The 27,565-nt window shown below is 37.4% G+C and overlaps 2 protein-coding genes across 2 annotated transcripts in view; both read left to right on the forward strand.

Annotated features, from left to right (window-relative positions):
- The window catches only part of LOC124153185, a 48,458-nt gene extending 42,871 nt beyond the window's left edge, over nucleotides 1-5,587 (forward strand). Inside the window, exons 13-16 of the mRNA XM_046526286.1 lie at nucleotides 313-526; nucleotides 1,845-2,066; nucleotides 2,332-2,583; nucleotides 4,212-5,587. Of these exons, the coding sequence (XP_046382242.1) occupies nucleotides 313-526; nucleotides 1,845-2,066; nucleotides 2,332-2,583; nucleotides 4,212-4,399 (876 nt within the window). The 3' untranslated portion in view covers nucleotides 4,400-5,587. The remainder of the gene's footprint in view (nucleotides 1-312; nucleotides 527-1,844; nucleotides 2,067-2,331; nucleotides 2,584-4,211) is intronic.
- Nucleotides 5,588-20,059: 14,472 nt separating this feature from the next.
- Nucleotides 20,060-27,565, forward strand: part of LOC124153186 — a 63,069-nt gene continuing 55,563 nt past the window's right edge. The window contains exons 1-2 of the mRNA XM_046526287.1: nucleotides 20,060-20,182; nucleotides 21,449-21,687. Of these exons, the coding sequence (XP_046382243.1) occupies nucleotides 21,459-21,687 (229 nt within the window). The 5' untranslated portion in view covers nucleotides 20,060-20,182; nucleotides 21,449-21,458. The remainder of the gene's footprint in view (nucleotides 20,183-21,448; nucleotides 21,688-27,565) is intronic.

Here is a 27,565-nt window from a genome sequence, read left to right on the forward strand (position 1 = left end):
GCAATAATTGCCTCCATAAATTAATTCATATATTTATCCCGCCGATCGCCTTTGCACAAAAATAAATGTGTTTTGGGCTCATTTTTTACGAATGTTTTCACAATCATTAACTGAAATTTGCTTATTCGGGCTCTACCCAAGGATAATAACTACTCGCAATACGCTTTTGCCTATTAAACGTCTAGCCTCGTAAATTCAAACGAAAGTTGGAGAGCGAAACCTTCGAAATATCGTCTTTTCAATGGCTAAGACGCATTGAAGCATATTTTATAAGGTATGAATACGGTACGGAATGTATAAATATCATTTCAGATTGCCGGAGCGGTGCTTATTATGAAAGATGTTGGAGATTTCTTCAGCCACATAGTTTGGAGAGTAGTCAAAGAGCGGGAGGACAAAAAAATTCAGAGGGGCGACTTTATAGACATGCTGATTCAACTGAAGAACAACGGAAAAGTTTACGAAACCAGAGATGACAAGAAAACTGCCGTCGCGCAAGAAGAGGACAAGAAGAAAATATTCCAGCGTGAGTTGATACCAACTAACCAGACAGCAAAATGGGGTTTTTAACCTAACCCGAAACAATCTTGAATGTTATTTAAGAGGTGGGAAATGACTTTATACTATTACGAAATATATACTTCCAAATTCATATATTTATTATTGAAATAAAAAAAAGGTGGAATCCTACTAAGAAGCTCGTCCCAATATTAGTGATCACCCTCGTAACTCGATTCGCTCTTTGAAAAACAAGAGAAAGGATGTGTTATGTAATGCTCGTTGTGGTAAATTGGGTCATGTGGAATAAAAAACTTTCCACGCCACTCTATCACATATGGTTAATGAAATAGCTGTAAAAACAAGTATCGGGTGCATTTACGGGGAAAAGAAAATTCTGGTGATGAACTCTTCACGGGCTCTACACCGGGTGAGACTTTGATGCTGCCGACATTTGGGGTAGCGATTTTTTATCCACCCTCAAGGGAAATGTGAATTCTTATTCCTCACAACGAACCGGAATAATTTCAGAAAAAATAACCATCGACTATCAACCTGAACGTCAGTTTGGCTCTGCACCTCAAATTTCTGTGTTTTTTATCTCTTTGGACTGACACAAAATCTTCCAACAAACTATCCTTTCTATGACATAGGCATTTCTGGTATTACTTATTACCATTTATCAACTTCAAAATCGTTATTAAAGTAATAATTAAACAGCTGTCACATACTTTCATAAACATAATGATCGTAAATTAAAGACGAAACTCACAACATCAATTTTCCCTTAACACACAATAATTGTTACGATCGATATTTCAAAGAGCACTAACATTTGGGCGTATTTTAAATTTCTACTATTTTATAGTTCACTTTATCCTTCCTTTTTGTAAACCATTACTTCATATGTTGCTCGTTACAACGCATTGACACTAGAGGGCATTGTGATGAATGATGGAATGCCTTGTAAGAATTATTTCCTGATGAAAAATAAGATCTTGAGTACCCTGTCAACACTAAATTCGACAAATTAAGGCTCCAAGCGTGGAGAGAAAAAATACACACACCTTTAGAATTACTGAATATAATTATGTCTATATCCCACATTTATAAAAATGGAGATAATATTTAAACATTCTAAGTCATTTAAAATAATGACGTCGCATTTTCAAAATATATTTTCAAAAGAGGTATTCCAAATGCCACTAAACTCATTCAAAAATACGTTTTTTTAGTCTTAAACGTCAAGCTCATCATCGCCTACAAAATCCATACCCCATAACTGAAATAACTACTGAGCTTTAGAAAAAAAGGAAATTGCGATGGTATAATTTGTTTTGTTGCAGACTTCGGCGGAGATTCACTTGTAGCCCACGCTTTGGCTTTCATCACCGCCGGATACGAGACTTCGTCCACAGCACTGAGTTTTGCTCTGCTGGAACTTGCACGTAATCCCGATTGCCAGGAGAAGCTCATCAATGAAATAGATGAGACGCTGAAGAAGAACAATGGAGAGATCGATTACGATACACTCCGAAGCATGGTGTATTTGGACAAGGTGGTCAACGGTGAGTGATGAAATGTAAAAAAATATTTGTGAAGTTTGGATGAAGGCTACATGCTAATGTGCAAAGTTTTAAAGCGGCAGCTGTTCCCATAACACTCACCTTATCACAGGAAAATCTTTTATCTACGGAGAATTTTCCACGCACAGTTTATCACTTATTTTTAGTAAAGTTCGTGATCCCTTTTATGATAATTTTTCTTTAATTTTTCATCCCTTCGCCTGGGGTCATCAAAGGTAAATACTAAATAGTTTTCATTTTTTCGCAGAGACGCTGAGGAAATACCCAGCCCTCGCTGTTTTGGACAGGTACTGTACAGAGGAGTACCGCAACCCAGAGTACAACCTCGTTATCCCCAAGGGTATGAGTGTACTAGTTCCTGTACTGGGTATACACTACGACACCAAGTACTATCACGACCCATACCGATTCGATCCTGAGCGATTCGGCGAGGATACCAAGGATAACCGCCCGAGCTGCACTTTCATGCCGTTTGGAGAGGGACCAAGAATATGCATAGGTTAGAAACCATGGACGAATTCTAGTCTATCCTTTCACTACCACCAAACGTATTAGACCCAAGATACAGTCAACTTTTGTATCATTATCATTACGTTGATTATGGCCAATGGAAATAAACGTAACCTATAACTTTCTACCGATTGATTATTCTGATATGCTCGAATTACACTTGTTCAAAACTTATTCAATCGTATTGGCAGCGATAACACTTCGTTGCAATTCTCATTGCTAATATGGAGACATTCCACCGCGTTCAAGCTTCTAGCTTCGATTAAATTATGCTATCGTCTTGAACCTTGCAGGGTACAAGGATTAGACACATTTTAATCACCACATATACTTGAAATACAAAATTTTACCTGAGTTTTTCTAATATTTGAGGTATAAGGACTACTTAACAAGCGTCCACTCGATTATACCGGACGATTTAAAGTTGATGACCCACGTTTTAAAAAAGGAAGAAGCCGAGAAATGAAGACAATATACAAGCGGTTGTACGGGAATGATGCGCCCTCTTAAAGTAGGCGTCGATAAAAGGCAAACAGTCTAAAATCCCATAAGACGCGAATTCTACAACCAAAAGCCCAAGCATCATTTATATCCAAAGATCAGCCATAGGTTGAGTTTATATTTATTCATCTCATTTCTGCATCTAAATCGCCTTTCCCTGCCATTCTTGCCCAGCATTCTTCCCTCTGTCACTAACCTAAACTTCAACATCATTACTTCTCTCGGAACATCCCTCAGCCACCTTACCGACTTCCTCATCTCTTCCCTGTTTCCTCCAACATACTACTCAATTAAAAAAATAATTCCAAACCTCGTTCGATTTATAACATTTTTCTTGACTCATTCGGCTTGCTTCCAAACAAGAGAACATAATAATCTATGTTTTATATAATCTTCTAGCCAAATGTATTCATATTTACTCACATGAATCAATTCCCTACCACTACCACAATAAATATTTGGCTGCAGTTAATCAAAACGGATTGAATTATTGACCTATTAAGATTCCTACATTCAACTCTTCCCACGCTTCTTTTGCTAACTTCTCAAAAATACAATGATAAAATGTCAAAATGAGGCAAATCCAAGGGTGTAAGTTATTCATGATGATCATAGTGGTGATCATAGTATTCATGGCGATATTTTATCATTAGGATTGGCCCTCATTAGTTCATCGGGCAAATATAATCTTAATTTACTTCCCATAGCGATTGATAAACGTACTATATGCTAATCCGAAAACTATTCGCACATTCGAAACCGGTCTTGCCAAGAACGCCCACCTTTAAACTGCGACCTATACTGAGCCCATCATACTATATGGCTGGTGTAAGCATGGAGTAGATGCGTGATTGCTTGCCAAGTGCTGCTCACAGAATGTTCTCAGGCTTAAATACAAATTTGTAACAATATTCCGAAACAGAAATCCTCACTGTTCATGGAGACACTGTCAAACGCGCTGGCTTTCTTACCCTGAGTGTGTGAAAGTTTCATGCACATGACTAAATTCAGGGTGAGCCCCACCCTGACCTATTTCACCAACCTCAGGACTGCAGAGCTGAGTCAGTTAGTATCTATTGACTGCATACGTTTAACACCGATATTTATTCTTTCCAGGAGTGAGATTTGCGCACATGCAGGTCAAGGCTGGCCTGGTCAATATCCTCTCCAAGATGCGATTCTCAGTTGCAGACAAGTTGAAAGAAATGAAAAGGCTCCCGTTTGACACAAATTCCTTCGTGATCTCCCCAGAGCAAGGTCTATTATTGACAGTGCACAAGAGGGAAACATCTACCGTGGTATGACCAATGAATATGGTTCCGCCTAAAATGAGGAGAAAAACATTTTCGACGCGATTCCAGTGCAACAGCTCGCCGGATGAAGGAGCAAGGTGTATAAACAAGAGTATTTTTCGCGAAAGCCCCACGAGGTGAAAGAAGCAGCGTGCATCAAAGAAGTAGCATAAAAATATGATTTCGGAACAAGATGCAAGTATCGAAACATTTTTAAAAATATTTTGCTTCCATTGTTCAAGAATAATGTGATAATTTTGAAAAAAATCTCGTTCATTACATGTTTGTATGTTTCACATGTTGATTACATTTTGATAAAAATGCGATCTATAGCTTAGAACATTTGATTTACTATCAAATCTCACTCATCTTCCATTGCCAAGAGTTGTACGAGCAATGCCGAATTCTAAATCGTACCGCCGAATTCAATGATTACCAAAATATTGTGTGACTCCACTTCCTGAAGGAAGATTTTTTTCAAGGCCCAAGCAAAATCTCGAAAAAATAGTATTTTAAGACAACATACGACAGAGATGTACTTAGCATTTCTACGCGGATGTTCAGTTGGCCATACATTCTGTGATACATTTTCCCTCTACCACCTGACATCGTCTACTACTCAAAATGAATCCAGAAAGAGCAGAAACAACTGTGGTAATTTCTTTTGCAGCTCGAAAAATGAACCCTCCTCTGTTTAGGCGCATGAACAATTTAACATAAATCATTATGAAAATCCCTTTTCACAAACTTGTTCAGTGCATTGTATATTAGATTCAAACTCAAGAAGAACAAATAAATAAATGGGTGAAAATAACTATTCCGTTAAAACGCACATCGGATGGAACTGTAAATTAATTCGTTGATACTAAATTTATATTAAAAATTTCAAAATCTCATGAGCTACTAGGTTACGTTCAGCGGATGTTTGCGATATAATTATTTCGACAATTCGTGGAATAGGCAACATTTTATCATTCGATTGAAATGCAAGGACAAGAAACGGAGAAAAAAGGTTTTTAATTATAATTAATGGCACAAAAGGGATCTTTAATACAGAACCATATCCGAATAGTTTATCTATACGGTAATTTAGATTAAGCATTAAAAATTATGTATCGTTATAATTTCATTTCCTGGGATAGAAAAATTACAATTATTTTTCCCAAATTTGTTCGTATTTTCTTTATCAACATACCATTTCTTAATTTTTTTAAATGTAATACACATATATGTACTCATATGTTGTTGCATAACTTCATTTGCCTTTTATAATGACTCAATGATTTGTTATGTTCTTTAATGGGAAAACTTTTGTATTGATATTATGAAATAGAAGCTTTTCTGTCGTAATCATTGATATTCCTGCAAACTGTTTTTATTATTATTTTATTGTGTGTATTTCCTAAACCATGAACATTTTAATATCTCTAATAAAATTTTATTAAAAAAAATATATTATAATTGTATCAATTATCTATTTTTCCCAAAGTATAAATCGCCAGATAATTACCAAAGAAGAGAGTACATGAAAAGCAAAAAGGTGTCCTAAGTTCGATCTAATTCAGATCGACTCAAGTTCGATCCTGAGCATAAGTAAAAAACGTGAAATTTGCATTTCGAATGAGAAAGCTATCGAAGTCAAGATACTTCGTTCGCATGCAAAGGAGAAAAAGAGCAATAAGTGCCTCAAAACAACCATCAATAAGTTTGTTATTCACGACAAGTGGGGAACGAATAAGGATTATACATTCCTTTCAGAATATAGATACGAGTAAAGGCTTACAGCGTCTTCAACTTAATTTTAACCTTTGAAGAAATCAATGAGTCAAACAAATTGATGTCAATTCAATACGGCATTAGTGACCTTGAACGTGAAGCCATTGCTTACCCTGGCTTTCACAATATGAATAACGCGGGCCTTCGACTGCGATGAAAGCAAACTCTTAGGTAAAGTTATTTGACCACTAGTGCCGTTTTAAGTGTTTTTTTCAGATAAGATCAAGTGCGAAGGATTCAGTGCCAGGGGCCTTAGAACACCATACCAAATGCCATGCTTCAGTACAATGAACTTGTACACCCTACAACCACACCTCGTGCCACCTATGGTTGTGAATTCATCAAGTCATACCACACCTCGTGTGAATCACTCATCGTGCCACCGTTGGAAATATTTTATCTGACTTTACAAGTATAAGAGATTTTTAAGGACTTATCACATAAATTATGAGGAGCAAAAAATGCAACGGCCGTATACTGACTTCTAATTCATCCATGATTCGAATGAATTTTTGCGTCTAGTCACTGCTTTATAGCAGGAATGACACAACACGAATTTTCGACTAGGTCAACAGGAGATGTCAAACGTAGACGACAGTGGGTGCTTTCCATTCATGCCACTCATGCGTCGACTGGTGTCGACTCGCGGTAACTGTTTCTAACTCTCCAATTCCTGCGCGTAATAGTTTGTTGATTAAGAGCAATCTCACCCATTTTTACATTAATTGTTTCAGAAAATTATAAACCCACATATTCGTCCAACATTAGTTATATACTGTCCTGAAAATCCGGAGTATTGAATATAATGCCGATAAGGCTGGTTACCCAAGAAAAACCGTTTCCATGGTAACTGCAAGAAGTGTACGAAAAAATGTTAGCGTTGCCATAGCTCGGTAACTTGAGAGTTACGAGCTCACGTTTATGGACCAAAATGCTTAAATTGTCTCCTTCAGCAACTCCTGAAGTATTCCAGATTCCTCCTGAAACACCCTTTATATTTATTTATTGTGAGGGCTGGGCCCATTCCAAGGTGACCCATTTTTTACGAATGGATTTCAGACTACAATGTTCTCGGGGTAGACGAAACAAAAACCAATGATCTTGTTCACGATTTATTTATTATTATTCATTGCGATAGAGTTTGAAGAAGTAAAAAGAGAAGTATTTTCCGTTTTTCGTTCCGCCGCCTGATTCTCGAAAAAAAAAACAAAAATATGTGAAAACTTAAAAAAAATGAGATCACAATAAAGATTATGTCGAATTATGATATTTTTCTCTCTAAAATGCTCTTTTCCACTTTACTCAATATACATATCCTTGTCTTAACCTCATGTTTTTGGATATTCTACCCGACAATTCTCGTTAAAGACTCCAGAAGGAAGCAGTGTTGTTTAGTGCCTTTACTTCCGTCAAGAATAGGGTCTCTCTGAAAGACTCTATAAGCCAGGAATTTGATGACGTCACCAACTTATGAAAAAATGGGCGGCACTTTTGACTTTTTTTTTCGTTTTAAAGTTATGAGAAAACAGCTTTATGTGGAAGGATTTTTTCCTTGCCTTTCCACTCATCTTTACAATCTATCTACCTATAAAAGTGCCTTTTAGATGCTCAGCAATAGCATTGAAATATTTTTGTTAAGTGGGTGTAACAAAACTGTCATTGAAGAATCACCTAGAAGGATATCATGTTCTCAGTTTTTTCAAAAAATATCTTATTTAACCTTTCATCATATTAAATTACCATATTGCATCATTATTATGTATTGAGTACCATAATGTGTTATATCCCCTTACACAGTTTTCTCTTGCCAACGCCGTAAGTAGTTTTCTCTCCCCTTCTGTCCTTTCCAGCCCTCATGCATGGCATCAATCGTATTTTCTACAACCTGTACCATCATACATACGCACTAGGAGTGAAAACATCAACAATATTGAATTCATCTCATTAAATTACTAATAGCAAAAACATCAATAATATTAAATTCATCTTATTAAATTGCAATTCTGGCTCACAGTCACGACACACCCCATCAAACACGCAAGAAAGTAGGACGAATACCCGGTTATAAAATCGGTCTGAGCCACAATGTGAACAATGGGGGATAAATAAGTGCCCTGGTGTGCTAGAAATACGATCGTGGATTGTTGTTATTCCTTCCGGAAGGGAAAATTAACTCACAAGAGTAGAGAGTAGGAAGTTAAAAGAGACACGGGCATCCCAGCTAAATGCACACGTACACATCCTTAGGGCCTCCACCGGGGCATGTCGTAACCCAGTTCCCGATTTTTTTCCCCACATTCTCAAAACATATCGATCGGCCTCGTTACAGAGCTGCATCGCACTGCTCGCGGTGTAAAAAATAAGTTGCTACTGGCTACTAAGTTGTTTTGCACCGGCATCTTGTGTACTTGTCCCTCCCAATATTTTCATAGGTTTATGAGGTTCTCCATAAATGACTGGAAAGATCTATTAATTCAGCCACTATTATAGCCATAGTAATTTAAAGGATCACTCACAATTTCCACTCTCTCCATGTCATGGAAAGAGATGATGGCTTAATGCGCTGGGATTACAGTCAGAGGTGAGGCGATCAAAAGTTTGTAAAATGCATGTACTAGGGATCTTTCTATTCACCATGGATACCACAGTGGCGGATTAAGAGGAGGGGTGACCGTCCCCGTAATTTTTGGATAAATTGAAAAGATGGTAATCCTTAAGTTCGTTATCCAATGATAGTTTTGCGAAACCACCTTAATAAAAAGCATTTAAATGTCATTTATGAAAATCTTCAGACCACTTGTAGGTATACTAGCCATAGAAGATTTCAGACGCAATGTCGCATAGTTGCAATCAGAAGCAGACGCTGGGAAGGGACAAGGGAGGGCTAAGAGGGGTTAAAAATTCCAGTAGTAGTGGGGGTCGGAAAAAATTACTATTCAATCTAGAGTAAATTTTATACCCAAAGGGGGGGCTATACTCCCTTTAACCACCCCCCTATAGGTCTGCCACTGGGTGTGTTGCATATCACCATGGTGTCGCGGAATGTAATGATCCCCCAAAAACAGCGACTTTCATGCGTTCCTGGGATATCATTCGCTTCTACAAAGTCAATTCCAGTATACTACCACAAGATTGAAATTTTTAAGGCAAAAATAGGGTTGAATATTTATTATTTAATAACGAAAACAACCGATTTTATGAGGAAACAGATAAATGTTAGAAGACATGGTGGAGGTCGTGGAAAGTATGATTGATTGAAAGAATGTTGAAGGACTGGAAAGGGCCGACGAGGTGAGGAGACTACTTGACGTTGTTGGCAAGAGAAAACTGGGTAAGGGGTTGTTCCGCATTATAATTCCCAAATTAAGCAAAAGTTCTTGCCTTCATTTCACGGATTATCCGAACTATTTTTTCACATACGTATACACAGAAAATCCGTGGCTAAATTCATCACTCGGTGAGAAAATAGTAGGCATAGGGATTTCCAGAAAATTTTATCCACTGAAAAGATCTACAATTGCCACTTTCTGACGAATGAATCTGAAAAAGTCTTTTGAGAATGAAATATGCTGATAATATAGGAAAATTTATCGCCCAATCGAGTTTTTAAGGCGTCGCGGGAGATGCAATAGATATGAATAGAAGGGAATGACGTTCACCGCAAATATCGGATAAACATGCGAAGCAAAGGACATTTAAAACTTTCCAAGCCCATTTCACCAAAAAGAGTGAAGAAGTTGGATGTTGCCTTGGTTAAATTTTGAGAATCAGGAAACGGATGGTTAAAATAAAGCGTGATATTATGTTCAACAGAAAATCAGAATGAACCCTGTACCTGTGGTTTTTTTTACCACCGTAGTTGAACCAGGAATGTACAAAAAGGCAAATAATACTCGAACGGAATACATGAACACAGAACTGTGGTGGTATGCGGTAAAAACGACCTCCTTGCCACGGACCAAACCACAATAGAAGGTCAGCCACCTCGACAGTAGGATGCTACAGCAGAGTAAAAGAAGGCTAAGCACCCAAATTCTGTCATGGGGAGTATTTTCATATGGAGGGAAGGGCCTGAGCAGTATTAACAAGGGGCCAAAAACTACCGAGGTCTACGATGCGTGTACTGCAGCCATTTTGGATCTGGGTGCAATGAACGATTAATACAACTAAAGGTGAGGGAGGAATCGTTCTACATGGATGAAAATAAAAACTGTGACATGAAATTTGGGGGTTGAAGACTGTACTTGACTCAATATATCATTATGAATAATTATCTGAGCCACGGCACTCATATACCTTTATTTTGTCAATTTTGGATTCGATAGTCTAAACATGCAATCGGAAAAAAACCTCACTACCGAAAACACTATATATTACAGACTCATTATGACCTCGTTCAATGTTGAATACACCTCCACCGCCCAATCCGCATCAGAGTGCCACCAGGAAGTGTCCAAGATCACCTTACGCCTTATTCTTTCTGAAAGTCTTGATATCATATACCTGTCACAAGAGAAATTACCACCAAAATATTACTTTGCACAGAATGTTTCTTAAATAATTTAACTGCCTCACATACCTGTAAATTATCTATTCCTCTTACTCCGCTATCGTCTGAGAACTTAAAATACCACCTGCTCCACTTATAAGTTTACGAATAAGTCATGGGAAATATATTCCCTTAGCAGTCAATCCTGCTTAAGTATGTCCAAACGCATCTACATGAACGTACTACCCTTCAAGTCGCCCCAACTGGCGTATGGCGGGGAGTGATAGGACACCAGCCGCTAAGAAATACGAAGGGAATGCTCTTACGAAACTAAGCCTAGGTTCTATTGAAATACCTAATTGTTCAGTAGAAAAACGATTTCCCCAACCTTTTACAAACAAATCTTTTCGGCAAGATACCTCCCTTATTATAACGGTTCTATCGGACCTGTTGAAATATTGTGTAATTCTTTTATTATGATCTCCGTGTTGCTCTTAAAGATATTGCTCAAGCAATCTAAGCCTGTCGCGCAACCTCCGAGTCTCTCGTGGCTCCAAAAATATACCGTATACTTTTATAGTAAATTAGGAGGAAGAACACCACGGAGCAGAAGGAACTAGCTTTGGCTAAGGGAAAACTATCTAGCCACAGGATACCAATACTTGGACTGCAAGGCGTGAAATAATGAATGTGTAATTTAGGTGTGGCTAAAAGAGGGGGAAATGAAATCCTCTTCAATCGCTAATAGGGAAGTGTGTGCATCCGGTAACATTTCCGAGCGGGGTTGACATTCCACGAAGCTACCGAATTGCGGTAATCCGCGCGTAAGGAAGTATTGGTCTCAAGTAAATAAGGGCGTCATCTTTTTTCCAAGTTTCATGTAGCCCTCCAATATACCTCGCAAAATAAAGCATTTGACATCGGCGAATCATGGTATCGATTATAAAATTGGATGCGACTTTTAGCGTCTCATGTTTGAATTGTTTGGAACAACAGAGACAATTTTTTAAATCAAACTGATAAATTAGTAGTTATTATCAGCCCACCATATTCTTCCTATTACATCCTGTTGTGTTACATGTTCCTCCCTCGAAGCTGGATCCTAATTTCTCCGTTTAGATTTGGAGCGATCTTTGAACGTTTAATCGATTGAAACTTTGTAGGCTGCATTTTCCGGGTTTCACCGCGTCGTGGTTGTGTTGGTGACAACAGTTTCTCCTGCATTCCAGCAGGCGTCATCAGGTCGAAGTGATTATGCCGTGTTTTGGCCGCCGTTATATAGGCAGCCCAGTGGTGTAGGTTCGCCATGATTGGTCGCCTTGCGCCAATAGCGTAGGGGTATGGGGCGAAGAGTCTCTTCCATGTGCTGTGGAGTGGGTAGCTATCCTCTCGATTGAAATTATGAGGATGTTTGGATATTTCAATCGCCTCTCGGATGATCCTCGGAAAATATCGGGATTCTCTGGCGATAACTTTTGTTTCTTCCCAGTTGATGTCGTGTCCAGGTTCACTCAGAGTGTGCTCAGCCACAGCCGACAGATGGAGTTGTTTATTTTTCACTGCTCTTCTATGTTCTTGAATGCGGCACTTCACAGCTCTCCCGGTCTGTCCGATGTATGACATACCGCAACTGCATTCAATTTCATAAACTCCTTCGTAGGCGTGAGGTGAGATACGGTCCTTAGTAGTCGGAAGAAGTTCTCCAGTCTTCTTATCACAGTTGAAGCGTGTTGTAACGTCGAATTTTCTGAGGAGTCTCGCGAAAAAATCATGTATGTCCTCCGGAATCCGATCCGCTGGGTTATCTGCTGTCGAAGTTTGAGGTTATCACTCGCAGCCGACCACCAAGGATTGAGGAACTATCTCCTCACCCCCACCGGCGGAAGGTACTCCTGCTCTCACCACGAGGTGGAGTCCTCTGCTCCCCGACAGGACGGCAGGCACGATGGACAGCTGACAACCGAGGAAAATCACCACGAAACATCATCCGGATTCAAATACTAAAAGCTGAAAAAATATGAGAAATGTTGAATTCGATATATACGATTCTTTCATTTGCATGCATATGTTGGCCAAAGGGATAATGGGTTTGTTCATAAAGTCTTTAATTACCAAGTGTGATAACAGTTTTAAAAAGTGAGAGCGCCCGTATTATTCTAATAAAGATACGTTCCAAACTTTTCCAAATCGAAGGCGAAATGTAAGTACTCTCCCTTTGACGCAGTAGGGCGTGGAATAAAGACAGGTGTCGTCCTAGCCTCCCTTCATAAGTATACGGGACCACCGGTGATGTCACCTATCTCTTGAATGGGTGACAACTACGGCGAATGCTTGTTTCTCATTTAATAAAGAATGGTAGAGGTCAGACCGTTTTTTTTTCTTAAAATTTACTTTAATTATTAAATGTCCTCCGAACCGAAAAAATAAATATGAAAATGGTAACGAGGGGACGTATTCAATCTCGAATGGCAATCAACGAACACTGAGTCCTTCAAAATACTTGTTAATGATTAATTTTTTCAGACATCATTTCAATCAATTTTCAATCAATCATCACCTAAAGTAATTTCTATAAATGGATTCATAACAAAATTGGCTCTGAAATAAAAAAACTCCCAAATGGCGATACCATCATAATTCCTCATTGCTCTTCGAGTAGTAAACGCAATGTTTGGAAAATGTGCGCGTTATTACTTTCTAAATTTTTCTCAAATTAATTACAACAACTCTGATGATTTGTGATATGAACTATCTATTTTTTAAAGGCCCATTTAGATTTTATGTATGTTTAGATGAGATAATGGATTAGACCAATATTTTCCTTTCGTTTCTTTTGCATCATTTATCAGAAGTTGAATGAAAATTTTTAAAAAACACTTCAAACCAATTGATTTCTCCACTGAAAATTATCTATTATGATTTAAGGAAACTCTTGTCTGCTGCATAAACAAGCAATCCCACACTACGTCAGGGGTGTTTCAACCAATCACGAAGTCTGATTCCAAACGTCAATATTTTATCCCCTCGTGTTGAAAAGGTTCCATTTCCTTATGGAAATAAAAGAAATATTGGAACCATGATATTGAAATAGGAATGACAAATTATCGAAAAATATGGCACAGGACCCACAAATTGACAAGGTCAAGCGGCCAGTGGCCAGCCGAATTGTCATAATGGAGGAACAAAGAACCACCTCACCGCAGCGGTGGTCAATTTTTTATTCTTTCCTCAGCTTTTTTAACATGTTCTCGTAAAACTGAAAGTTGACCCTTTGACATTGATGCAAATATAAACCAAATATCTTTGATTTTCTCTGTTCGTGAAGAATAATTAAATAAGTCTGGACTCACGTTTGAGATCCTATGATCTTAAATCGATATCACTTAGAGAGGGTATGTATTCATAGTAATTTCAGTTCCCACAACATCAAGTACGATTATCACGAAAAATCGAAGGCTTTTGTAAGCGTTTTCCTATGCTTTGTGCTTGATATTTAACTCCATCGCCACTCCAGATAAACCCAAATTGCGAACATCAACAGAAGCACAACGGGACGTTTGGGTGTATAGCAACGACTGGAAAACTAAACCAAGCAAAGCAATGAATGAAAGGATTGATCACTCTGAAGGTCATGACAGTTCAAAAACAGAAACCGCTTCATTTGTTTCTCCTTTCCCCCCTAAATTTAAAAAGTTTGCGTTTCCCTTTTAATACTGTCTTGAGTGGGACAATCTCGTTTTCCTTTAGTTTATCAGCGAAATATAGATCAATTAATATCAATTCGACATTGTTACCCCCACGGACTCATTGAGGATTATCAAGATAGTTGACAAAAGCGAAAAATGGAGATATTAATGAGAAAAAAGAAAATAAATAATATTTCGACAACACTAGTTCCAAGATTAGCTCCATCACTATTTCTGATTCCTGTAAGAATAGTAATTGATATTTCTGTTCCTCGATTACCAGCTTTATTCCCATGATAAACTCCCTTATTTAATGGGTTTTTGTTAACAAGACTCCATCATCAAGCCTTTTTTTTCTTCAAGCAAACGAACGGGATATCTTGGCCTCTTAGATAAACATAGCGATTGACCAGCGGGGAAACACAGCTCAAGATTTCCGTATTAGGGTTGAAATCCTTCGAGTCATCCCATAAGTCTACAGGAAGGGAAATGACTATCTACGTGAAGATCAGATTTGGATACCGACAGTGATGGAGAATTTATCGTAATATATGCTAGGAAAACTGCACCAAAAGTATTGTTATCATAAGGCCTGTTCAAGTCAATGATGACCTAAGAACTAAGTCTTGAATCGAAAATGTATGAATAAATATAAAGTGATAATACTTACTTACTTTGGTTTTATTTTAAACTAGTGCGTTATGTAAAATCCACTGAAGGTGAAATCTTATATGTTACTCGAAAAACGATATTTAATCTTCGTATAGCGGTTACGGGAAGAAGAAATAATCTCGACAAATCAACACGACGGAAACTTCCATAGTATTAATGAACTTCTTTCTTGGTCTGGAAATTTAAAAAATAAACCCAACTTAGGAATTAATTTATGATTTTGAGTAAAGGTGAATAACCTTTTACTAACAACGATCATTTAAACATATAATTCTCGTATGTTTACAGTATTCAGTGATAGAAAACGAGAGACAAAAATTTGGAGATCGGGACTATGATTACAACCAGAATCTTATAAATAGGAAATCAACTTACCATTAAAATTTGGGATAAATGAACTCTTCTCTGAGGGAGAGAATGATACTTAAATAAGAACTAAAGTATGGATATTCGGATATTCAGGAAAATTAGTCGAACTTTTCGAAACAATGATATCTCAAGGAATTCACAGACAGCAAACATACGAGATAACTAATTCCACACCACAGTCATTCGCTCTTTCCTTTTTAAATTTGACTTGCTCCAAAATCAACGAGTCATAGCTCTGTGAACTCTTGAAAATTTTCAAGCAAATGAGACTCTTCGCAGCAGAAAAATACCTTCTCCGTTGGTTATCATACTAGGAAACACCATTTTACACCAAAGAATACACCACACCACCAAAGGATACTCCAAAGATCCCATTTTTTAATCCGATGTAACTTTAGTCATTTGCCTAAGTTATGAGATTAGCACCACATGGAGCTAAATTTTCTCTTGTTTTCTTGCCTCTTGGCAACGGGATCGAACTAGTTAACAAGCTCGGTGATACATCATCACCATTAACGGTCAATGCGTCAAGCAAAATATCGTCTACTAATATTAAAAAAGACCAAGGAAAGTTTTTGGTTGACTTTTTAACCAATGAAACCATATAGGAGATTCGCAATTTCGATACAGGCGAATTAGCCACCGTGAATTTCGTACATTTATAATAGGGCGACCAATTCCAAGGTTGCCCTGAGCCACCATGCAACGAGAAGATAAAAGAAACCAGGGGATAAACTTTTTCAAATTAAATTAAATTAATTTTTAGGATAGGGAAAAACCGATCACTATTTCTAAGAAGCATCTTTGTTGCTTTTATTCGATTGAAATTTGGCGTCATAGTCTCTGTATTTTTCATTTGGATCTCTGTTCCAACTCAATTTTCTTTCCTCACTGTGTTTCGCAAACAAAGAGTCATCCTGAGAACACAAAGGCGTCCCCCATATTGGAAACCGAAATACTTGGGTTATCATCTAAGGATTGACCGATTAAAGGATCAAACATCACCATAGACCTAGTTTTAATATGATATCAGGTGTGAGTGCGTGAGGTGCTAAAATGACACGTTATCTTCGAAGGCAACGAAAATTATCGCAAGATGAAACACTTTGGAGTTAAAATTTACAATAAAAACGAAATTTACAATGGATACTTTCATTTATTTAATCATCATCATTAGTCAACAATCCTAAGATTGGTTTGACGCAGCTCTCCATTTCTCTCTCCTATCCGCTAATCTCTTCATAGCTACATATTTATTCTCTTTTACATCCTTTATAACCTGTCCTATATAACGCATTCGGGGCCGTCCCTTGCCCTTTTTCCCTTCCACTTGTCCTTCAACGATTGTCTTCATCAGACCATCGTGCCTCAAAATGTGGCCAACTAAGTTGTCCCTTCTTCCGCTTAATGTTTTTAGGAGGCTTATCTTTTCTCCTACTCTCCTTAGCACTTCCTGGTTACTCACACGGTCAATCCATTTTATCTTCACCATTCTTCGGTAGCACCACATTTCGAATGCTTCCACTCTTGACTTCTCTGCTGCTGTCAACGTCCAAGCCTCGCTTCCATAGAGAAACATACTCCATATGTAGCATCTGATGAATTGTTTCCTTACTTCTATGCTGGTATTTTCAGCTGTAAGAAGATTCTTCTTTTTGTAGAAAGCCCTCTTCGCCTGCGCCATTCTACTGTGTATTTCTTTCTTGCTCCGTCCATCGCTGGTAATTCGGCTTCCCAGGTAAGAGAACTCGTTCACCTCTTCAAGCTTATGCTTTCCTAGGTTGATGTTTGTTGTAGCCTCCTCTCTTTTACAGCAAACTAATATCTTAGTCTTATTTTTGTTGATTTTCAGCTGATATCTGGCCATTGTCCTTTCCATGTGTGTCAACGTCTTCTTCAAATCCTTCTCTGTCTCGGCTATGACTGCTATGTCGTCAGCAAATCGCAGCTTACTAATTTTTTCTCCGTGGATATTGACACCCGAAGCTTTCTGCTTGATTTCGTTGATGGCTTTCTCTATGTAAACATTAAAAATTAAGGGGGAAAGCGCACAACCTTGGCTCACCCCTTTTCTTATTCTCGCTTCTGCACCGTTTGGTCCACATTTGATCACAGCTACTTGGTTTTTATACAAACTATGAATAATTCTACGATCATTGTAGAGTACGCCGATTTCTTTCAAAATTCTAAGCATTGAATTCCATTCCACGTTATCAAAGGCCTTCTCTAAATCGACAAATGCTATGAAGGTTGGTTTGTTTTTCTCCATTCTCTTCTCTATGATCATCCTAAGAGCGAAAATTGCTTCCCTTGTGCCCCTGCTTTTCCTAAATCCGAATTGGTCCTCATCCAGGAATTCTTCTGCTCTTCGTTAAATTCTCCTGCAAATGATTCTTGTCAGAATCTTCGACGCATGTGTCGTCAGGCTTATGGTCCTAAATTCTTCGCACTTCTCAGCTCTCTTCTTTTTGGGTATGGGAATGATGATGTTCTTCTCGAAGTCACTAGGTAAATCTCCTGTTGAGTACATATTTTTTTTTATCTTTTATAATAATAATAATAATATTTATTGCAGAGATTAGAAATTTTACAAAAACTTATAACATTAATCAAAGATGAAATGTCATTTACAAGAAAATACAATGAGAAAAAAAAGTCTAGGTCCGGCTAAGCCTTTCAAGGCTTGTCAGCAGGTGCCTATTTGTTTTTTTTATTCGTGGTCGTACATTGTCTTAAAATTGTGTATCTCATAATGTTTCCACTATTACCAAAAACACATTATAAAATTATTGGGAAGCAAGAGTACATACATAAATACACATTAACATTACAGGAATATATGTATTAATTTTTTTTTATATAACGTGATTGCATTGGAGATATTTTTTAATTGGAGACACAATATATGTATCTTTCTTATATATGTATAAGACATAAATTTTGATAAATTTTTAACAAAACAATCTTTAAAATTTTTAGCAGTATAATGTCATTAAATTTTTAATGACATTATACTGCTAAATTAAATTTTTAACAATAGACTTTTTTATAATATAAGAAATTTAATGGCAGAGATTAGAAATGGTAGCAGAATAGGTTATAACTTTAAACAAAAAAGAAAATAAATGTATTATCACATAAGCAAACATGAATTCTCACCAATAATGTTTCCACTATTACCAAAAACATATTATAAAATTATCGCAGATAGTTTTATACATTTGAGTTAAGACCTTTTCTCCTGCATTTTTTATTAACTCTGCTGGAATGTCATCTATTCCTGGGGCCTTATTCTTTCGCAGGTCTCTTACTGCAGCGTCAAATTCCGATCTTAAGATGCTTGCTCCAATGTTATCCTTTTCAACTTCACTTTCCTCTTCGAGAACTTTTGAGCTAAGTTTGCTCCCGTTGTATAATTCCTCCAGGTATTCCTTCCATCTCTCGGCTTTGTCTTCGTTTTCAATTAGAATGTTTCCATTCCTGTCCCTTATGCTATTACATTTTGTGTTTCGTTCCTTGAAATGGTTCCTCACTATTCTATAGGCCGCTTCCACTTTCCCTTTTACTAGGTTATTTTGTACGTCCTCACATATGTTCCTCATCCACGCTTCTCTGGCTTTCCTCGCTTGGCGGCAAATCTCGTTCCTTATTCTCTTGTAGCAAGCCTGTCCTTCCTCAGTATTCGTATTCTTATACTTTCTCCTTTCTTCAATGAGGTCTAGGATTTCATCCGTGATCCATGGCTTTTTCTTAACACATTTTCTTATCCCTAGAACTTCTCTAGCGGCCTCCTGAAATCCACTTTTTATGGTAGTCCAGTTATTCTCAACTGAGTTTTCATATATTAATACAATATTCAATTACTTTCATGTTTCAAAGAGGCAATCATGCCAATAAAACGGTGATTATTGAAGATATGAAAGTTATCTTCAGTATCTATTGAATAGTTGTCTTGTGATAGGTAAGCAATAGGTAAGTTATCGGTAAATATGTCGCGGAGATGTTGGTTTACTACCGCAAGGTGTGAATGCACTCAAAACTGTAAACTAATTAGCTGGTGTTTTTCACTGAGCAAAAGAAATATCATCAACAGGAAAATTTATTAACATTATAATTGTACGGATTGAAAAGTTAAATGATGGGTGTTAGGCGGTTTGAAAGGTTTGGTGTATACAATTTTTATTGTTCATTTCAGAAGTATGTTTCTTTCATGAAGACTCACAGATCCCTAATACTATGAAAGCTATTAGAGCAAACTGAATTTCAATTTCAAACAAGTTTTTATTTACATTTTCCTGGCAAGCTCAAGCTCTAGATATAAAAAAATAATTTAATAATGACTCAAATATTTATGATTCACTGAAGAGTATGTTTTTATTAAGTGGTCATTCATCATGCAATTTCCATTCACCGTTCACGTAGCGCATGTTACAGCAAATGACCGCTGATGTTTATTTCTGCAGATTTGTATCTCCTCCCGGAGATAACTCTTCACCATCTACTACGAGCATGAAACGCAATGCATGTCAGAGAATTATGCAATTGGCACAACTTTTCCTGCTAGACCCCCCGGCGTCCTTGGTTGAATGTCGTCATTGGTTAAATCAGTATTGTCCTCGTTTGTCCAGGCAAACAGAGTAGAATCCACGCGCACCACTTCCCATCGCGAAACCGACCGATTAGGACGATAGATTACACGTTGAGCGTTCTGTCGGAGTGACCTGTCCTCAAGTGCGTTGCGCTCTCCCGAGAAGCAAGAGATTATAGAAAGAAACGCTGGAGGGCCGCTGAGTACACCTACCGGTGAGATTAATTTTCCTTAATAATTCACCTAATCATTCATAATTAACATTTTAGTACGTACGTGTTCGTACTGCGGATATTGATGAATCGAGCTATTTGGCGCCTAACTTCTCTCATTTGCAAATACCACAATAAAAACTTAATTTTGGTTTGATTACCCAAAAATTGGTTTTTAATAATTGACTGGATAATAACCATATATATCCATGATAAATGAAGATTGAAAAACTGTGTATACCCACAGTATTAATTATTAACATTAATACTGCATAATTACAATAATATTAAATTATTAATAACAGCAATACTGTGGACATACACAAACGTTTTAGTTTTCAATTATCGTTGCAATATGTTCCACAACATCACGCCGAACACCGTTGAATACATAGTACATATCCATTTTCACTGCCGTATTTTGCATTATAAATTAAGTACTTGTATTTTTGGGGAAAAGAATAGCAACTTTAAATAGAAATAAAGTAGAAGACACAAGCCAATGGACCAAAGCTGTGCAAGAGTAAAAATGTCCGCGAAAGGCCGTATCTTTATTTGATGTTGCACGAATGCAAGAATAAAAATGATACCAATAAAATTCAATACTAATATATTGCATTCATGTCAAATTCATTCCACTTTCTCTTTTATATCAATTGGCTAAGGGAACAATCGTGAAAGAAACCTATTTTTTTGATTCAATATTTGTTTCTTTAGTGCTAGCTAGCTCTTTAGATCACTACCAACCGGAAATGGAAAATTGAGTAGCCTAAAATCTGAAGCAAAAGACTTCATAAACATTGAAATTGAGCCTTCATTTCCTCGCTATCTTCTAGCTATTGCAGTAATTATAATAAAAGTAATCAATGGAAACTAGCAGTGGCGTTTTATCTTTCGCATTTTCAACTATTTTTATCGTAATATACGCCGTCTTCAATTTTTGCGATGATTTTGACACTTAAAATCTGAGACAAGCGACGATTTTCACGTGAGAAAGAAGAGGTAAATTCACATCAGAAAAAAATATGGGCAACATTATTATTATTCCGTAAGTCATCCAGTCCAACGATAATTTTTAGATGCTGTGACATCACTCAAGCAATCTTTGAACATGATAGGAAAATATTTTCGTGCTAACCAGATTTAATCGAATAAATCAATTAAATTTCTCACGATCTTTAGTTACTGGTGATATGGAACATACCAGCACCCCATAAACTTTCAACTCAAATAGGAGTTTCGTCAAAGGCTATTTTCTTGCTTTCATAGGAATCTCTGCATGGCGGACATGGCGGTAGCAGGATGGACCATGCTACAAATCACCGTTTCCATTGTAACCATTCTTGTGACCAGCTTCATCCTGTTTGCTTTCTGGAGCCTAACGTATTGGAGACGCAAAGGAATACCCTATCTCACGCCTAAGCTCCCATTTGGTAATGCCAACGACGCTTTCCTTGGAAGGAAACCTTTTGGCAATGTGATTCACGAAATCTACCGAAAGCTCTCAGGTAAGGATTTCGTTTATTAACTCACATGTGGACTTCTCTAGAACTTCTCTAGCGGCCTCCTGAAATCCACTTTTTATGAAACTAAATCCCATTGATAAGCAGAAAAGACTTGCATTAAAATGGCCATCACAAATTCTATAACAGCCCATCTCTGAAGGAATATGCTGTCTCCGTGCAGCGCCGTACCACCGCCTTCCTCGGTCTGGGTCGTTTGGCACAAAAAATACTAAAAACAATACACTGGCGGTGTACTGTTGTATGCCTAATGTGAAAATTGTGCTAGCTGAAAATTCATTCATTCATCCGTACGTGTCTCGGAAGAGGGATGTGGGTCGGAGGTAAGGAAAGGCGGGAGAGGGAGGTGGATACCGGTGCTCGTTCCACTCTTCCATTCTCGTCTTCAAAGCCGGATAATTTCACTCTAACCCCCAACTACGTTAAATTGTCGATGCTGATGACTAAAAACACAATAGTATGCCTTTTGGAAGCGAACAGCACGAAATCAGTATTGACAACCTTCAATAGATCGCGGGGGTAATTATGCTTTGTGTATCACCGTCTTGCTGACTTTTTTACCCGGAGGTAATAATTGCCTTATCGAGCCGTGGGGACTCTTTGCAATTCAACGGCTTTGGAATTCATATTGTGCTCCTATGAGATCATTTTCAGATGATCGATTTCTTATGAGGAGGAGAGGTTGGAAATGGGCTGGAGGGGAGGGGGGGTGGTCAGCGAAAGTTCGTCTGGTGATATCGTAATTATTGATTCCTCTAATGGATAATTGACCTCAATTGCGCAAAAACATACAAATCTACTCTACTCTTTCCGAGGGCGTTGGAGACACAGGAAAGCTCGAAACCAGAATTGACGCGAAACGTAGATGCATGAGAACCTACTGCCGATGTTTGTGAAGATCGGAGATCGCTGAGCAAAGGAATAGCTAAGAACGGATCTTTCAATGTTGTCTCTACCGAGCGATCAATGGATGACGCTCGGTCTCAAAGTGTTGAGTTGGCTCAGTGTCATCTCAACGCTTGCTACTTACCAACTACCGCAAAGCTACGAATGCTCTCAAGATATCTTGTGTGATTTTGCGCGTAATTACAGTTAAAGGTTTTATAAATACCTAAAGAAATCGCCACAAAGAGTTCACTGTTCTTTAAATATAGGGTTTGCCCTTTGACTTATAGGCAAAATTGTGAGATTGTGACTTCCTATGTGGGCCAACAGGATATAACGACTCGTTTTCGTTGGAATGTATTCACCAAAGAGACAGGGATTATTACATTAATTGTTCTTTAAAAAAAATTTGTTCAATAAAAATCCCGAATGTTTTTTTTCCGAATTACCCTCTTTAGCGAATTTTGTTTTCCAATTTACGATCTTTCAAAAATGTATATGGTATGTCCACAAATTAAAGCATCCACTATAATAGAGTATGTGCACTCAGGAGGAATACGATTGAAATGCAGTTTATTCGATAAAGTGTATATCGTAAATATAATTACTTTCGATTAACAGCATTAATTGTTGCTTAGTTTGTTTAATAATTAATATGCATTGTTTTCGCAACGATATTGGGCAGACGAAAACGCCCATCTATTGGCTCCTCGGTATGTGACGTCATTCTGTTCTATCTCATCAGCGTGCAAGGTGTTTATCGTGTTATGATCGTATTTATGATCTTTTGATCTTTTGTGAGGGAAAGAATGTTCCTGAGGTTGGATTTATTGTAAAACGCAACTTTAATTTTATCCCTAGGCACCTTTTTGTAAATCTTCGGCCCGATGTCCTTTAAAAAAAGGATTCTACGCCACTTGGCCGTGGATTCTTGTCGCGTTCGGGATCCATAAATTTCTCTCAATGCTTGTTTTTTTAAATGTTTCCGATATAAGCTATCAATTAACTGTTCGTTGTATCCGTTATTTTTAGCAATTAGTTTAATTGTGTTTAATTCCTCATTGAACTTGGCAGGGGACATCGGAATATGCAGCAACCTATGTAACATGCTGTGAAAGGCTGATAACTTCTGAGAAAAACAATGTCTTGAACTGGAGTGGATCACTTGGTCCGTATAGGAGTTTTTCCGAAAGACTGAAAACTCGAGGTGATTGTTGACCTTAGTGACTTTAAGATTTAGGAAGTCGAGAGAGTTATTTTCTTCTATTTCGTAAGTGAAATTCAAATTGCGGTCCACAGAATTCAAAAAAGATAGGAACATTTGTAGTTGTCTTATTGAGCCAGTCCAAATACAAAACACATCGTCTACATATCGATGCCAGGATAGCACATTTTTGGTCTGTGGATTATTGGGGGAAAACAGGTTCCTTTCGAAAAAGCCATTGGATTGGCCATGGGCTCTCCTTTATCCCCTCTCCTGGCGGACATGTATATGGATATCTAAAAATTGGTTATTGAAAACTCCGTCCGGATGAATGATGGAAATCTCTCGGGCTGGAAATCAAATGTTTCATAGTTAGATCAGACGATTACTTTTCATTCATTCGGTTTCAATATGCTCCTCGAAGAATTTGTCAGCATAATTTACAAATTGGTTCATTTTATATTTCTTCACAGCATAAGTTTATTGGTTTTCAAGGTACAAGTGCCTTGTTATGACTATCCATTAAGCGAGGAATCCCTGCGCGCGGTGCATTTCCAAAAAGTAGTCCGCGACTACAAATTTTCTGTTTTTAGTTAGTGTTACTAAGTTAGTTACTAATTAGTGACTTAGTTTTCATGAATTAAGTCGTACTATTTTCAAGGGTCATCACTGCTTAAGTCCCGACTTGTGGTATGTAATAATGAGCTTATTTCACATCCGATTTGGAAAATATTAGCATCACTGTGTTTAGCATTAAATTACAAACATTTTGAATACCCAAACTATTACTTTTTATCGAAAATTAATTTTCTGTTTTTAGTTAGTGTTACTAAGTTAGTTACTAATTAGTGACTTAGTTTTCACGAATTAAGTCGTACTATTTTCAAGGGTCATCACTGCTTAAGTGTCTCTTAATTTCAATGTCACTATAAATCTGCAAACGAACGCAAATGCGAGAACAGAGGAGTAAGAAATACGATTAGGTAGTTCAAGGTAGAAAAGTTGATAGAGTCTTGTCGTCAGCGTAACTCAGAAATAAATGAATTAAAAGATGTAGATGATGGCATGTCAACACTTTTAAGCTAGTTCACAAGCCATTCCATGGCTTCTTTCAAAACTCAGTATACGCTGTAGAGGGGCTCACCCTAAAGAACATGGTATGCCTGAGAACATTCGAACAAAATGACGTCACAGCCTTGAAAATATGGCCGACTGGTTTTTCAGCGCATCATTAATTTTGCAAATTTTAATAATTAATATCTCACTTAAAAAGTACTTCTCTATTCTCAGACTCGGAATTTAGCCTAATTGAGGTGTACATTTTTTTAAAGATCACTTCCCAAAAATGTGCACATACTCGATTGCCGTGATTACTGTCTCTATCAAAAATTTAAACATTTCATCTTAAGAAGTTTCATTTCAATGAAATGATTCGTTTTAAGACAAAAAAATTGTTCATCGTGCCTCAGTTGATAATGTCAGTACATTTCGATAATCAGCCAGAACAAAATTAACGTTTTTTTTCACCATGATGATACACTTTAGGCCACTATTTCCACGAACCCAATGTGTTTACGGCTTCTTCAAGCGTTAATCCCGCGGCATTCATGAGGTTCACACGTCACACGGCGTCAGCCAATAGAAATACGTTTCGCGTCGTGGGCGTGGCCAAAGCTCCTAGCGGACTTTTAATGCTAGTTATCTCGGTTAAAAATCGAATTTGAGCTCTGAAATTTGGCGAGGGTGTTTTTCATTCATATACTTATACATACATACATATACTTAAATCCGAACAGGATCACCAATATTTACATTTTCCATAAAATGCTTATTTTGCAAGATGGCAAGAAACCTATATCAAAATATAATAGATGCATGGGGGGCGTTGACTGTGTCGAACAACTCATGGCATAAAATTTCAGTGATGATAACATTTAAGAATTGTTCATGAGATTAGGGATTCATGTGATGCATATAATGCTTTTGATTTTCTATCTCCTGTACCAGAATTCTCGCTCACAAAAACTGGGCTTGAACTCATTTCGATTGCCTATAATATATTTCCTCGCCATAGGCCAAACTAGAAGAAATTTGCCTGTATCACGAGGCCCTTCCTTTTTATCAATAAATTCGCATTTTTCGAAGAATTACGAAAACAGGAACAGTAGAAGGGTCGAGAAGCAATGCAGACATTGCTAAGACCCTTATCACCACATTCTTCCCGGATTGCCATGAAGATCCTGGCCTCTGCTTGGATCTTTGCTTCCAAAATCATTACTGGTGATGCCTCTCCACTATAATCGTAAAATTGTACACTATCGTAAAAATTGTATGTATATTTAAAATATGTTGTAATTTAAATTGTAAATATTTAAATTATGTTAAATATATAAAATAAAAAATAATATGCATTTGATGAATATTGTACATAGTTTCATTTTTGAACTTCGTGTGGTTAATTATTGGGCATAATCATATTGTAAAATATTATTATTCTGTGTGTTCATTGAATTTATAAATCATGATGTTGTAAATTATGTAGTATACGTATTGAAAATAAGTAATCAATATGCTTGTGTTATAACATAAGTAAATGGTGACTGAATATTCTGTAAAATGTTAGGCTGAATTTTTGTTTCTTGCTACACTTGCACCGAGTAATTATCTTTTTCGATATACGCAATTGCACTGAGGAACTATATCGTGAAGCATTTCTGATCTTTTTTAGAAAGGACATTTCAATAATATTTGGCTATATTTGCTTACCGCGGTGCACTTCGTCAGCTATTCATCCCAAAATGGAAGAGGAAGTGCCCTTTGCTGGAGAGAATGGGAGTTGGGGTTAGATGGCCTTGCTCTTCCTTCGCAAACAATATGCTCGTTCCCTTCAAGTCCAGATGCAGCCCGTGATTCTGTCATTGGGTCGGAGCCTTTTGAGAAGATTTCATTGACCTTTTTCCACAAGGAAGAGACACATTTTCGACGTCTTACATACATATCCAAGTTCTCAAGTGCGTTTCGGGATACTTTAGGATTAGGTCCTGACTTCGGAATGTGTAGATGTGTTACAAATGGAGAACGCGTTCATAACTAACTATATTTCTCCGTTCTCAAATAAACGTTTGCACGCAAATGTCACGATCAGCCGCATCACAAATCAGAAACCGCTCATCCAAGACAACCCTAACTTGACGCGCGCAAACGGAGATCGGTAAAATGAATCATTGTATGCACTAAATATAACAATAAAAAGGTAAAATAGAGAAGTATGAATATAAAAAAAATGCCTAATAAAATCTTCCAGAAATAAAAAAAATGTGAAATAGTTTGAAAAATAGACATCAAAAAGTTGCCGCGGGCGATTTACGTAAAGATACTGTGAGCGCCGCAGCCTTTTCCCCTCACCAGATACGAACGTCATCTATAGATAACGGCAAAAAAATCTTAATTTACATAGAAATTTATGCACGTAACGACTTATTCCGATCCTTTTTTTTATATATATAATGCAACACTTCTCAAAATGAAGAAAATAAATTTCGGAACACGGCAAAATTAAAATTTTTACCTTCGGGCTGAAGGTGTCAATTGTGGAAAGTATGAAGATGCTGAAGCGCACTCTTTCGAAAATAGTGCAGGCCCCTTCCATTTTCTCTTCCCATTACCTTTATTCTCTCGCACAGGAATGACCTATACTCGACTGCATTGTCAAGGCTGTGTACCCGACGTGACCCCAAGCATAAAAATTCATTATCGACTGGCCTTCACCCTTGC

Source organism: Ischnura elegans, chromosome 2 (assembly GCF_921293095.1).
Source record: "Ischnura elegans chromosome 2, ioIscEleg1.1, whole genome shotgun sequence".
Lineage (NCBI taxonomy): Eukaryota > Metazoa > Arthropoda > Insecta > Odonata > Coenagrionidae > Ischnura > Ischnura elegans.